The sequence below is a fragment of the Xylocopa sonorina genome, chromosome 18 (assembly GCF_050948175.1).
Source record: "Xylocopa sonorina isolate GNS202 chromosome 18, iyXylSono1_principal, whole genome shotgun sequence".
NCBI lineage: Eukaryota > Metazoa > Arthropoda > Insecta > Hymenoptera > Apidae > Xylocopa > Xylocopa sonorina.
In genome coordinates, this window is record NC_135210.1 from 3,487,207 (window position 1) to 3,501,919 (window position 14,713).

The 14,713-nt window shown below is 36.1% G+C and overlaps 1 protein-coding gene across 1 annotated transcript; it reads left to right on the top strand.

The window, feature by feature from the left end:
- The first annotated feature begins 427 nt into the window (after positions 1-427).
- LOC143431488 (NPC intracellular cholesterol transporter 1 homolog 1b) lies at positions 428-14,314 on the top strand. Its single transcript, XM_076908260.1, has 28 exons — positions 428-677; positions 853-1,070; positions 1,404-1,528; positions 1,608-1,731; positions 2,041-2,158; positions 7,506-7,685; positions 8,394-8,611; positions 8,734-8,864; positions 8,943-9,078; positions 9,181-9,388; positions 9,495-9,611; positions 9,698-9,915; positions 9,981-10,079; positions 10,170-10,372; positions 10,457-10,657; positions 10,727-10,931; positions 11,016-11,132; positions 11,207-11,387; positions 11,554-11,681; positions 11,787-12,044; positions 12,165-12,328; positions 12,435-12,544; positions 12,745-12,881; positions 13,001-13,209; positions 13,282-13,510; positions 13,626-13,739; positions 13,911-14,073; positions 14,221-14,314. The coding sequence occupies exons 1-28, from the start codon at positions 428-430 to the stop codon at positions 14,247-14,249; spliced, it is 4,590 nt and encodes a 1,529-aa protein (XP_076764375.1). The 3' UTR covers positions 14,250-14,314.
- The last annotated feature ends 399 nt before the right edge of the window (positions 14,315-14,713 follow it).

Genomic DNA, 14,713 nt, shown 5'->3' on the forward strand with positions numbered 1-14,713 from the left:
TTCTGCTAACTAATCGTAGAAACAGTAAATAGCACGATTTATCCTGATTACCAATGCGACGAGCGTTAATACCACTCGTAATTGCACTCGAGGGAAAAAGGTAACAGTATTTCTGTTGTTTTTTTTACGCTTACGTATCGGTTTTCGTCAGAAACCGTTCAAAATGTTCGTTATCGATCTACAGTGGCGACATCGATCCGATATACTGGAATAAAACGCTTGTTCTTAATCATCCTTTTATTAGAAAACGGTTATTCACTCTCAGTTACAACAGATAAGCTGGCGATTCTACTTTTTACACGATAAGCTGATTGATGATAAATTTCGTTCCACGTATAAACGATAATGAACATTTCGCCACTTACAGTTTGCTCTTTTGCTCGAAGAAAATCGAAATAGCTGCGAGTGGATGAGATTTCTGTGGAACATGATTTGCAACATGAACCAAGCCAGTGTACTTGGTGTTTTATTGGTGCTTTGCTGCACGCTGGACTTAATACGGTGCACGATTGAGGACGAAGAACCGTGTGACTGTGTCTGGCACGGATATTGTGGTAAAACGGAAGAAGGTTCGCCTCGTACGTGCGTATCGAAGCAGTGCCAAGCGATTCCACTTCATAATAAAACGATAGAAGCGCTTCTTGCGAGCAAGTGTCCGCAGTACTTCGAAAACACAGGTAACGCTTTCCTCTTTTCTTCTTCTTGGAACGTTTATGCGTTTAATTAGCCAGTAAAAATACCAAGAAAATTTAAATAGCAATTTAGCAATATGATAGCAAAATTAAATAGCAAATTTGTAAAGCAATAAGATTTTTCACTCATATATTTATATGCGCTTATCTCAAATTACAGTTGGATCGCCGTCATTGTGCTGCAACGCTGATAATGTCGTTATGCTGATCGAAATATTGAACGATATCGATCGTTTCTATGGTTCGAATCCAGCGTGCACGAGAAACGTGTACAACCTGTTGTGCGATTTAGTTTGTAGCCCCAAACAAAGTGGATTTTTAAGGATTACAAGAACGAACACGGACGAACAGTTTGGTGAATACGTCGAAGAAATTGAAGTGAGTTAATGAATACTTATATTGATCATAAATACTAGAATGTTTAGATGAAAGAAATTCTACATTTTCAACGCTATTACTATTACTGTCCCTTATTTATTTAACTAATAATTCTTTACTGTTACATGACTGTTTACACGAGTTATTCTGTGTTCAACAAAAGTGATCCCACGCAAATATAAAAGTAAGATTGTTACACGTTTTAGAGCTAACGATGAAATCTTTATTTATAAATATGAACACAGGGAAAAGATCTATCGCAGTCTACAGTTCAGTCATTCAAGCATCATTCCTTGTTTAATCTTTTAATAATAATTTCTTATTTTCTTTTAGGCATATGTTGCGGAGGAATACGTGAACGGTACAAACAACTCTTGCAAAAATGTGAGTGTGGCATATTTTCCCGCTTTGGATTCGTCTTGCGGAGTAGATGGCACCGGTGGATGTAGACGCAAGCTGTAAATTGAGAAAGATTTAGAGTAATCATACGTAAAGCGATAATTAGATAGCAATTTTGATGTGTATTTGCAATTTTAGGGAGTACGAGCATCAGGTTAATCCGTCTACGAATAGATCTGCAGACCTTGGAGTGACTCTGGTCACTCAGGACAAGTCTTGGAAGAACTATTGGAACAAACCGATATGCAATGAATGTTACGATGTAAGCATCATTTAGGATATAAGAATAATCCAAATCTACAACAGTTTACAACGATACGATAGATTGCTGTGGTATTAGTCTGTTTTAATTACTACGTTAAGTATAATTTAATATTAACTTGAAGCAAATTATTCGACAGGGTTCACCAGATTGCTGCTGGGACTTTCCCCACGACCCTATGTTCCCACCTAGCCATGACCATGCTGACTCTGTAATACACACTACAAATACGTTTTTCACTATATTCTTCATAGTATTAGGAATTATTTTACTCTGTTCTTTATTTACATGCGTATATGGTTTATATAGATGTCACAATGCAAAAGTTCGTTCTCCAGGCTTCGTATATTATTCAGGAACGACATTAAATGCAATGTAAGCTTGTATACGTGCTTGCATTTCATAAAGATGAACGTGTGCATAGTGTGTACGTATACGTGAAAGTTCTTATCGGATGTACGATGGATAAGAGTAATCGAAGAGAAGAGAATCGCGTGTACCAATCGTTTTAGAAATTTCATATTTCGAGCAGACATTGGAATCGAGTAGTGTGAAAAGTTTCATTTAATTAACCCTTTCTCTCGTGAGAAAAACGTCCATCGCAGCCTGTGGATTTGTTTCTGGATTCTATAGCATCAATTGGAGCAGGCTTTGCGTATTTATTTTTGCAAGAATAGTAAAATAAAATCAAATTGGAAGTAATTGAATTGGATTGGAGTAGAAGGGCTAAATAGATACAATTTTTCAATGCGAATCATATTTATATGTTATACACATTATTTTGTATGATATATTTTAAGATAATAAGCTTTTAATTTTAATTTCAACCCTTCTGCTACCAGTCAAATAAGAGCTAGGGTTCTTTTTTGATCTGCCTTTTGTTTAAAGTTATCCCCTCGTGTATTAGGTCCACAGAATCTCTGTGATGAGGTGATTTTTGTACAGATACAAGAGTTATCGTTAATCTTGTACCTCATTGGACTACTATAGAGTAGTAGACAAAGAAATTGCATTGATTGCATCAGATTACGAAGAACAATTAGGAGATCGCACTAAAATTAATTAATGTAGCATCAGAGTGTTAAATTTAAATAGAATCGGTGAGTAACACGAGGGTGGCATAACTCTCGTGATGGAGTATGAGAGGGAGTATGTGATTCTTGAAAATCAATGATTTTAGAGCTCGTCTGATGCTCTATCGATCGATACGTGGCGCATATCTTTATATTTTAGAACTTTGAGATTACAGAAGTGGAATGCTACTCGTAGAAATCATAAATAAGCTTCAGCAAGGAATATTCTCGCTGTTTTTTCATCACAGGCGATGGTAAAACAATTTGTGCGAGCAGAATACGTTGCATATCACTTGGCTACGCGTTGCAAATTATAAGTTAAGTACTTTATGTAATTATTATTATTAATACAGTATTTTTACGTTAGTTTTCAACTAGATATTATATTATATCGTATCTTTTACTGCTGTATTATAAGTTTACACTGATACAAATGACACAGCGAATGCGAAAATCATTATATTATAAGTGTATCATGTTTATACCATTGTAAAATACGATTTACTTGCGAATTATTGTATATTTTATTAGTTTTAATGAATAAACGCATTATTTAAACAAAATTAAACAAGTATTGTCATTATCCTCTAAGTCCAGCGATCCTAGAATGACCAAACCCAATCCTTGAGCGAGAAAGAACTCGTAAAAAATAGTCCTGAACCCATTTAACTTAGTTCTGCATTGTCGAATTTTCGATTGAAACATTTGAAACCCTGTGGTTCCTGGAAAATGACGTCACTTCCGGGAATTCTCTGTGACGTCATTTCCGGTTAGTGGCACGTTCGTATACCTCCTCTAACATCATGTTCTCCTGATACATTCGCAATTTTTCGACCGAAAATCTGAAAAATTTGACTTTGATGACGTCACAGGGAGCTCTTGGCAATTCCAGGAATTCCTGATGACGTCATTTCCAAGAAGTGGCGCTTTGGGATACCTCCTATGACGTCATGTTCTCCTGATACATTGGCGATTTTTCAACTAAAATCTCGAAAATCGACAAAGTATCAGGAGAACATGACGTCACAGGAGGTATTCGCGCCACTTCTAGGAAAATGACGTCACTTCTCAGAATCCCCAAAATTCCAGGAATTCCCGATGACGTCATTTCCAAGAAGTGGCACTATTCGGATACCTCCTATGACGTCATGTTCTCCTGATACTTTGTCGATTTTTCGAGATTCTGGTCGAAAAATCGGCAATGTATCAGGAGAACATGACGTCATAGGAGGTATCCCAAAGCGCCACTTCTTGGAAATGACGTCATCAAGAATTCCTGGAATTGCCAGGAGCCTCCTGTGACGTCATCAAAGTCGGATTTTCAGATTTTCGGTCGAAAAATTGCGAATGTATCAGGAGAACATGATGTTAGAGGAGGTATCCGAAAGTGCCACTAACCGGAAATGACGTCACAGAGAATTCCCGGAAGTGACGTCATATTCTTAGAATTTCCCTTGTTAAATCTCTTATTGCTACTTGTGAATATGACAAGGATAAAGGAATGGTAGTGGATAAAGTTAAAGGCAAATGATGAAACTCAATCTATTCCTTTTAAATAATTAATTTATTTATTTAAATTAATGATACATACGCTACAGATTAAGATTACAATATACTTATAAAATAATTATAGGTATAATATAAAATTTACATATCCAACACTATAATTCTTCTCTACGGTACATTGTACATTAATAATATAAAAGATTGTTTAATATACATGTATACAACGTTTATAAATAATATAATATAATAGTATTTTAAATTAAAATCCACGTTGCTTGATAGAGGAGATTTTCTTGAACTCTAATGGTCCCTGCAAAGTACTCTATCTTGTGGTATCTGTAAAAGGAAGAAAATACAATTAATTAATCATTTAAAGTGTTTTAATTAAGTGTAGTCTTATATTCTATTTAACACTATACTTTATTGCCTTTAATTTGTAACAATATCCTTTTTAAAAATACTTTTATTGCTGGTCGCATGTAATTAACGATAGCAAAGTACACTACTGAAGAATTAGAGAGAGGAAGATATATTAAAACGCTGTAGGAAAGAGTGAGACAGATATTGAGACCCTCTCTAGAACCCGTGGCGCCATCTCTGTGGAGAAGGCTGAAACTAGTTCCCGGTTTAGTTCAGCACTTTTTACAGAGATGGCGCCACGGGTTCTAAAAAAAGACTGTATTATCCGTCTCACTCTTTCTTATAGCCCCTTTCTCTCTCTTACTTCTAAAGCGAGAAATATAGAATAAATTATAATACAACTAATGAAATATACAATTAATTACAATCAAATTAATGCAATATGCAATAAACTACAATAAAACCATTAAATATACAATAAATTACGATAAGACCAACATATTCTAATTTATTATACATTTTATTAGTTTTATTGTAATTTATTGTATATTTCTATAGTTTAATTGCAATTATATTATATATTTCAATAGTTTTATTATAATTTATTTTACATTTCTCGCTTTAAACGTAAGAGAGAGAAGGATATATGAATAAGCCGTAGGAAAGAGTGAGACAGATATTGAGACCCTCTCTAGAACCCGTGGCGCCATCTCTGTGGAGAAGGCTGAAACTAGTTCCCGGTTTAGTTCAGCACTTTTTACAGAGATGGCGCCACGGGTTCTAAAAAGGCTCTGTATCATCCGTCTCACTCTTTCGTATAGCAACTTTCTCTCTCTTACTTCTAAAACGAGAAGTATAGAATAAATTATAATAAAACTAATGAAATATACAAGAAATTATTATAAAAATACTGAAATATACAATAAATCACAATAAGACCAATATATTATAATTTATTGTACATTTGATTACTTTTATTGTAGTTTATTGCATGTTTTAATAGTTTTATTATCATTTCTTGTATACTTGAACACTTTTATTATAATTTATTCTATATTTCTCCCTTTAGAGGTAAGAGAAACAAGGATATATAATAAAACTATAAGAAAGAGTGAGACGGATGATACAGAGCCTCCTTTAGAACCCCTGGCGCCATCTCCGTGAAAAGTGCTGAACTAAATCGGGAACTAGTTTCAGCCTTTTCCACAGAGATGGCGCCACGGGTTCTAAAAAGGCTCTGTATCATCTGTCTCCCTCTTTCTTATAGCACTTTTCTCTCTCTTACTTCTAAAGCGAGAAATATAGAATAAATTATAATAAAACTAATGAAATATACAAGAACTTACAATAAAATTATTGAAACATATAAAACTATTGAAATATACGACCATTAAAACCATTAAACGCTCTCTTTAATTAAATTAATATGGTCTGTGATAGAAATCTTATCGAAGAATTATCAAAATTAGTAATTAAATTTCAACTAGATACATAGAATTAAAATAATTTACCCTTATCACGTTCAAATTCGCAGATTACGTAAATTACGCTGGTCACACTCGTAAGAAGGTAAGACGAAAGGAAACTGATCGCGTGTGAAGACGCAGGGCGAATGACTTGGTAATTATACAAAGTGAAATGGATCTTCTATCAGATTCTGCAACCAGGAGACATTAACATAAAGGAGAATAAGGAAAAAGCTGTAATTTGTCGACTTGATTGCCCAATCTTAATTACTCGATGATTACATTTGCTCATAGACAGTAGCATATTCAATGAAAGGATTAAAGTTTGTTTTTACATCACTTCTACACGTATTCGTATCAGCAAAAATATTTTACCAGCATTTGCGCTATCTTTATTAAATCAAAAATCGCATTATCCAATAATACGTTTATCAATAAGTAATGTAATTTCATTAAATCACATTAATAACACATTAACAGGTGGTAGGAGCTTGAAACGAAATTTTAAATTACTCTGTTACAGAGCTTTCAAGTTTAAAATCCAATTTTAAATGACTGATCCAGAGCTTTGAAATTTAAAGTCCAATTTTAAATGACTCTGTTCCAGAGCTCCCAAATTTAAAGTCCAATTTTAAATGGCTCTATTCCAGAGCTCTCGAGAGCAAGAGGGAATTTTCATTTCTAAGCATTATATTTTAAATAAATAAACAATTAAGGCAAAAGAAAAATGTGTTATATTATCATATTACTATTACAAAACCATTGGGTTTAATATCTGTAAATGCATGCCCCAAAGAAAAAAAGAAAAGTTCTTAAATTAATTCGGTAAAGCTCCAGTGACTTAACAATTTTTTTATACACAGCACCAGCATTGTTTTGGCAGAGTCGCGACAGAGTTAGATACCGATAAGACGCAGGTGTGCACGACTTAAATGATTGAACATTTAAAATGTTCATTATCGATTAGTAGTGGGCATCGCATCGATCCGATACGGAAACGAAACACTTGTCCTTAATCATTCCTTCGCCGCCAGATTAACTTATTCATTCTCACCTGTACGGATAAGCCGCCAATTACATTCCCCAGCTGCACGATAAGGCGATCGACGATAAGTTCCATTCCACGTGAACGAAAACGATCAATTATCTTCGTCTCGTATCAGTTCCAGCTGGCTCTTTGATCGAACAATAGTGCGAGCGATGCATCGACTCAGTGAACGTCTTAAATAATACATCTTGTATAATATACACACATGTGCGAGGAAGAGAATCGAATTAGTTGCGAGTAGATGAAATTTCAGTGAAATCATACGCACCATGAATCGAGCCAGTGTATTCGCTATTTTATTAATAACTTACTGCACGTTAGATTTAGTGCAATGCACGGCAACCAAGGCTAAATCCCACTGTGTATGGTCAGGATATTGCGGTGACTCTGAGAACGGTTTGCCTCGCACATGTGCATCGAACAGCGATGCGGTTCCGCTTAATAATAAAACGGTGGAAGCGCTTCTCGCGAGCAAGTGTCCACAGTACTTCGAAGGCGCAGGTAACGCTTTCTTCTTTTCTTCTTCTTCTTCTTCTTGGAACGTTTATGTCATGGCGCTTCAAGTAAACTGCTTCGATCGACTGACTAAAAATCTCGAGCAAGTTTAACGCTTTGACGTCTCAAATGACGTCTATAGCCGTCAGATCTTTGGCGATATGTACGCAAATGACGGTTATAGCCGACGTACAGCATATTTTAATCAATAAAAAAAGAACAGCGTTGGTACGAAGTGTATTAACGCATACACTTGTTAAATTGTTGAGTAACGCATCTAGAAAAAAATTGATAGCATGCCAGACAGCATATTAGTTGTTCTTTTTTCGCTTTGGAACATTTGAGTATCTAGAGACAAATGACTGTTATAACAGTCGTCACGACGGTTCTAGCCGTCATTTGCTTTGGGAACAGAAAGAATGACACGCTGAGCAAATGACGGTTATAGCCGTCGAAAGTTTTTTGAGAAAAACTGTGGCAAAATGTGATCATTTTCATTTTCAAACATACAACTTACACCTGATTTCATCTGGCAGTCATAAACAATCGAAAAAAAAAGAAAAATGTGTTTCTAAGAGCAATCGCATGGCCAGAAATGTGCGTCAAAGTGTTGAGTAGCAATTAACTCGCGTTCGAAACACAATCGATCGCTGTGTATTAAAATAAATGATACCTTTGGTGCACATGTTTGCACGTACTCGTCTCAATTTGCAGATGGATCGCCGCCGCTATGCTGCGACGCTGCTAATGTCGCGATTCTGGTCGAAAAATTGTCAATGGCCGAGAATGTCTTTGGTAGATGTCCGACGTGCATAAAAAATGTGTACAAACTGCTGTGCGATATTACTTGTAGCCCTAAGCAAAGTGATTTTTTAAACGTTACAAAGACGAGCGTGGCTGACGGTTACGGTGAATACGTCGATGATATTGACGTAAGTGAACGCTGTATACGTACAATAATTTTATAGTAAAAAAATGAAATCTCATTTGTATTTTTATACGCACGATTACTCCTCCTCGTTTGATTCTCTTACATTTGTTCTTCATTTTTTAGGCATATGTTGCCGAGGAGTACTTAAACAGTACATACAACTCGTGTAAAAATGTCGTCTATCCAGCATCCGGGAATTTGGCGATGGATTTGGCCTGCGGAATTCATGGCGCCAGCAGATGTACACCAAAATTGTAAATTCAAAAGGATTTTATAATAATTATGGAAAGTAATGATTAGACGCGTATCTCGAAGTGCATTTACGATTTTAGATGGTACGAGTATCAAGGTGATCCGGATAATAATAATTTTATAAGCTTCCGGATGACTTTTATCACTGAGAGAGAGAGCAAGTCTTGGAAGGAGTTTTGGAACGACACGACAAAAACGTGCGATCAAACGTACGATGTAAGTATCGTTTAGGATATAAGAGTTTGCAACGATACGATACATTGTTACTATATGCGTTAACTATAATTTAATATTAACATCGAGCTAATTATTCGCCAGGGTTCATCGGCTTGCAGCTGTGTCGACTGCCCTGCCGCTTGCCCCTTCGTCGCGATACCAAAAGGCGATGATGGCTTCATCCTTTTTGGATACAATGGCTATGGAACATCAGCTGGAATTGTAATCTCTTTACTCGTTTTGTCAATCACAGCTACGTGTAGTCTTTATAGATATTGTAGTAAAAAACGTCAGACAGACGTACATTCAGGTACGATATAAGAAGAGAAGAAAATCGCGTGTAGCATTCATATTAGAAATCCGATATTTCGAACGAGTATTTTTAAAAATCGCTAATCATATTAAATGTAACGCAGATGACGTGACCATTGACGATGAGGAGATGTCAATAGAGAGCGAAGAAGAAATAAGTGAAATCTCTTGTAAAAAGTTCCACGACATATTCCACGCGATCTTTTCTGCATGGGGCAAGGGTACGTTTCAAGATGAAACTCGTAAAATCGTTGTTCTGAACGTGACTGTCCACACGTTGATACTAACTACTTGTTCGTGTCAACAGTATTCGCAACATATCCACTGGTCATATTATTCATCTCTTCATACGTGATGCTGGGATTAAGTTATGGGATCACATACCTCTCTGTGATAAGCAACCCAACAGAGATTTGGGCGTCACCCACTAGCAGAGCTAGACTCGAGAAGGACTATTTCGATACCCATTTTCAGCCTTTCTACAGAACCGAGCAGATTTACATCAAATCCGTGGGCCTGAATAAAGTAAAATCCTCTTCAACTTATTTTTCTCATCACTGTCATTCTCTAAATTTTTGTCAAAATTCCAGGTAACGCACAACACGACACGTGGTCTCCTCGAATACGGCCCTGTGTTCAACAAAGAATTTTTACTCGCTGTGTACGAACTGCAGGATAAAATATTGCGAGTGAGCACATTTTCGTCACGACAAGAACGATTTTAGAGACTAATAGAATACGAGATGGTAATTAAACAGTATTAATATTAAAATTTGCAGCTTGGTCAAGAAGATGGAGAAGGTTTGGAACATATCTGCTATGCTCCTGTCCAAAGCGACTTCACTGGACCCGTTACTATCGAGCTTTGCACTGTGCAAAGTGTATGGGGATATTTCCAAAACGATCTCGAGCTTTTTAACAAAGTACAGAAAGTGGATTCGTTTCAAGTAAATTATTTGGATCACTTGTACAAATGTGCACAGTGAGTGATCGATACACTTCTTCTTTTAATATCACTACATGGTAGTTAGTTCCTTCTATTTTTATTTGTACTTTTTTTCCAAAGGAACGCATACAATCCTGAATGTTTAGCGCCGTACAAGGGACCAGTTCTACCCGCATTAGCTTACGGAGGATTTCTGCGAGAAAATGAGTTCAACTACGAGTCGGATGACTATATCAAGGCGCACGGATTAGTTCTATCTTTCCTCGTAAAAAACTCGCTAAACGAAACCGTGCTTGCATCAGCTAAAAAATGGGAACAGAGGTAAACTATAGGCTTGTTGAAAAATGAACGCTATCAGAAATGTGCAAGCATCGATAATTGAATTCGTAGATTCCTCGATTTTATGAAAGAATGGGACGAAAAATACAGACCAAAGTTTATGGACGTTGCCTACAGCACGGAGAGATCAATCGAGGACGAGTTGGTGCGATCATCGAGAGCAGAAGCTGTTACAGTAGTTTTCAGTTACGGATTGATGTTCCTTTACGTAACTTTTGCTCTCAGCAGACTGGAATGCTCCGTGAGAGGATATTTTGTAAGTTTCTTCTCTTCCAGTGGCACGTCGATGGCAACTATTGTACTATGATTACTATGCATGTATACTTTTGTACAATTTTAGGCAAATAGTAAAATGATATTAAGTATCGGTGGAGTTACAATAGTAATAGCATCGGTTGCTTGCTCTCTTGGTGTCTTCGGTTATATTGGTGTACCCACAACTCTTCTTACGATCGAAGTAAGCGAAACGTGAAAGAAAACCTGCACCTGTGACCAGCACAGTCTAATCGATTAATTTTCTCGCATTCGCAGGTGATTCCATTTTTAATATTAGCCGTAGGCGTGGACAATATTTTTATTTTAGTTCATACGTATCAAAGAAACCCAAAACGTGCCGATGAACCGATACCCGATCACATCGGAAGGATTTTGGGCCAGGTGGGACCGTCGATGTTACTCACCAGCATGTCTGAATGCTTCTGCTTCTTAATCGGTTGGTATTGACTTCAACGATTGTTTATTTTACCGCTAAACACTCTCTGGCTTTCATTGTTTGTTAACATCTCGCCGTATATCGGACTTAATCATCCCCTAATTGCCAGAAACGAATTTCTCAACCGTTCTGCTTTATACTTGTACTAATAATTAACATACTTCAGGAACATTGTCGACAATGCCAGCGGTTAACACCTTTTCCCTTTACGCCTTTCTATCTATCCTGATCAATTTTCTTCTGCAAATAACAGCTTTCATTAGCCTTTTATCGTTGGATGCACAGAGATTCGAGGTAAATAAGATATTACATGTATACACTTATGTACACATTCCTAACTGATTTCCATCAAATGAAATTGTACATAAATTGTTTTATCCGCGCTCTATAATGTTTTAGAACAAACTGTTGGACGTATTCTGTTGCGTAAAGGTGGATAAAAAGCATTTTATGGTCGAGGAGAACTGGAGTTTCATATACATGGTGTTCAAACGCTTTTACACACCTTATCTCATGAAAAAAGCATGCAGAATAATTGTGTTAATCGTATTCTTCGTTATGTTGATTGTGCACGCCATTGTAACACCGAATATCGGTATCGGTTTGAATCAAAAACTTTCTATGCCCGCGGACTCATACGTTTTGAAATACTTCCAGGTAACGTATACATACTTGCATACAATGGTAATGTTGATAGTGCTAATATTAATTAATAATAACAAAGATAAGCAAATTTTATATATTTTATATTATTAATAAAAATTTAAAATCTTTTAGTATATGGAAGATCTCCTATCAATGGGACCACCTGCTTATTTTATCCTAACTCCTGGACTTAATTATAGCAACAGGGAAGTTCAGAACATAATCTGTGGCGGTCAAGGATGCAATAGCGATTCTCTGTACACGCAAATCTACTCTGCAGCTAAACAACCTGAAGTGTTCGTATATTTTGTATCGCTTATATTAATTAATTATAATAATTGTACGTAACAACACTATAGACGATTCGTAACGTCTATAATAAAGTATTCGTTTTCGTTGTAGATCATATTTGTCGAAATCAGCTTCATCTTGGATAGACGATTACATGGATTGGTTAAAAATCGACGGGTGCTGCAGAGAACTTAATAATTCTTTTTGCCCGCATACGAACCGTAACGTTGCTAATTTTTTCATTATCAGCAAGTTATGATAAGCAGAACGAGTTTTGGCTGCTCCAGTCACTAAATAATGGATGTTAAAGAGAAAGAGATAAAAAGCAATCTAAACTCGTGCTCCTTACATTAACAAATAGCTATTATTTAATTAAGTAAGCAGAGAAGTAACATCGTATTTGTATCGTATTCCGTTGCAGATTCGTGTTCTTATTGCCACACTGATATTCACGAGTCTCGACCACAGTTAAAGAGTTTCCGAACTTACATACCTTACTTCGTGCAAGATATTCCAGATCCTACTTGTTCGAAAGCTGGTCGAGCTGCGTATCTTGATGTAAGATGTCTTCCTGTACTTGCTTCTTTACGTGCTTCTATATTTTTCTAAGGTATTCTTAAACACCTATTTTCGTGCGTGCTTAATATCTAATTACGCTGTCATTTATGCTACCTTAGGCATTGAATTACTATATTGACGAACACGGCTTCTCAGATGTTGGAGACAGTTATTTCATGGGTTACCATACCCCACTAAAAAAATCTTCTGATTGGTACGAAGCTCTGAGGTCTGTTAGAAAGATTGCTGACAATATTACAACTATGATAAATAAGGAAGCAATACGCTGGGCCGACTCGAATCAGACAATTAAGGTATTCCCCTACAGGTATGTTTCCTCCATTTTACATCTGTTACGTTCATACATTTTCAGTTATACTGACTGAATTATTTGTTACAGCGTATTCTACGTTTACTACGAGCAGTATCTCACCATCTGGTTGGAAACAGTAACATCGTTGAGTTTATCTCTTACCGTCATCTTCATAATGACTACAATTTTAACATTATCGTTATTTTCGGCAGTAATGGTATTACTGACAGTATTCATGATCATTGTAAATATGGGTGGTCTTATGTATTGGTGGAACATCGAATTAAATGCAGTATCTCTCGTTAATCTAGTAGTGGTATGATACTTATGTGAGACTTCTAATGACATATATAATACATACTCTATATTTTAAGAACGATATACGCGTGTATACGAAACGACAAATTACATGGAATTTCGACTTTTTATAGGCTGTTGGTATATCTGTGGAATTTTGCAGCCATATTATTCATTCTTATTTAAAATCTCCACGAACGACAAGGATTGCACGTGCGTCCGATACGCTTAATCATATGGGAAGCTCGGTATATAAACTATAACATTCTAATTATATCTCTATCTATTAATTAAATATAAGTACAATTGCTATCTAGTAATTGTACCTATATCTACTTACTTTTATAGTTAATTTTCAATAGAAGTTTCACAAGGAGCTTAGCTGCTAGCCTTCGATTTAACGTCTTTCTCCATTGCAGGTGTTCTCTGGAATTACATTAACAAAAATCATAGGAATCGTTGTATTGGCATTTTCCAAAACTCAAATCTTCCAAGTATTCTATTTTCGAATGTATTTGGGTATTGTTCTCTTTGGCGCTGCGCATGGTCTAATATTTTTGCCAGTAGTATTAAGTCTTATCGGTAAGGAAACATCTCGAGGTATTCTTGTTCTTAGTTGCTGATTTCTATGCTCGCTTCTCAAGAGTAATAGACTTAACAAGATGAGATCTACAGTTTTTATGTTTTCTGTGCGTTATACCAGTTTTCACTGCTGTTAATAAATTACAGGTCCATCGCGGTCACCAACGAAATCTTAGAAATCAAGAACACAAGTGGGACTGACAATACAAGATTTTATACAAGCTACATACATCACATTCCTCTATTTCCTCTCTCTCTCTCTCTCTCTCTCTCTCTCTCTCTCTCTCTCTCTCTCTCTCTCTCTCTCTCTCATACACACACGCGCGCACACACAAAATCACACTGTTCATATCACAATATCGCAATACAATTGTAAATTGTCAAAAGAAAAGTGGGACGAACTGATGACTAAGACTGCACGAATTGCCTTACGTATAATCATCCAATGCGCCACGACTTGGTCATTTCTGAATTAGAGCAACGAAATAATAAATAATATACATTTCACGTTCTTAAAAATTCACGCCGTTGCAACAATGACCAAGGCTTTCCAAACTTTACCCAAATAAAGAATTTTGAGAAGTAGCAATGTAACTATAAGATATACTGTAAATGAGTTTATAAATATTATAGTCATTAA

What these genes read in the sequence shown, in the direction of transcription:
- LOC143431488 (XM_076908260.1), top strand. Translation starts at nt 428, where the DNA reads ATGATTTGCAACATGAACCAAGCCAGTGTACTTGGTGTTTTATTGGTG. An exon ending in CAACTCTTCTTACGATCGAA is followed by an intron (nt 11,133 to 11,206) that starts GTAAGCGAAACG and finishes TCGCATTCGCAG; the next exon opens with GTGATTCCATTTTTAATATT. An exon ending in GCAGCTAAACAACCTGAAGT is followed by an intron (nt 12,329 to 12,434) that starts GTTCGTATATTT and finishes TTTTCGTTGTAG; the next exon opens with ATCATATTTGTCGAAATCAG.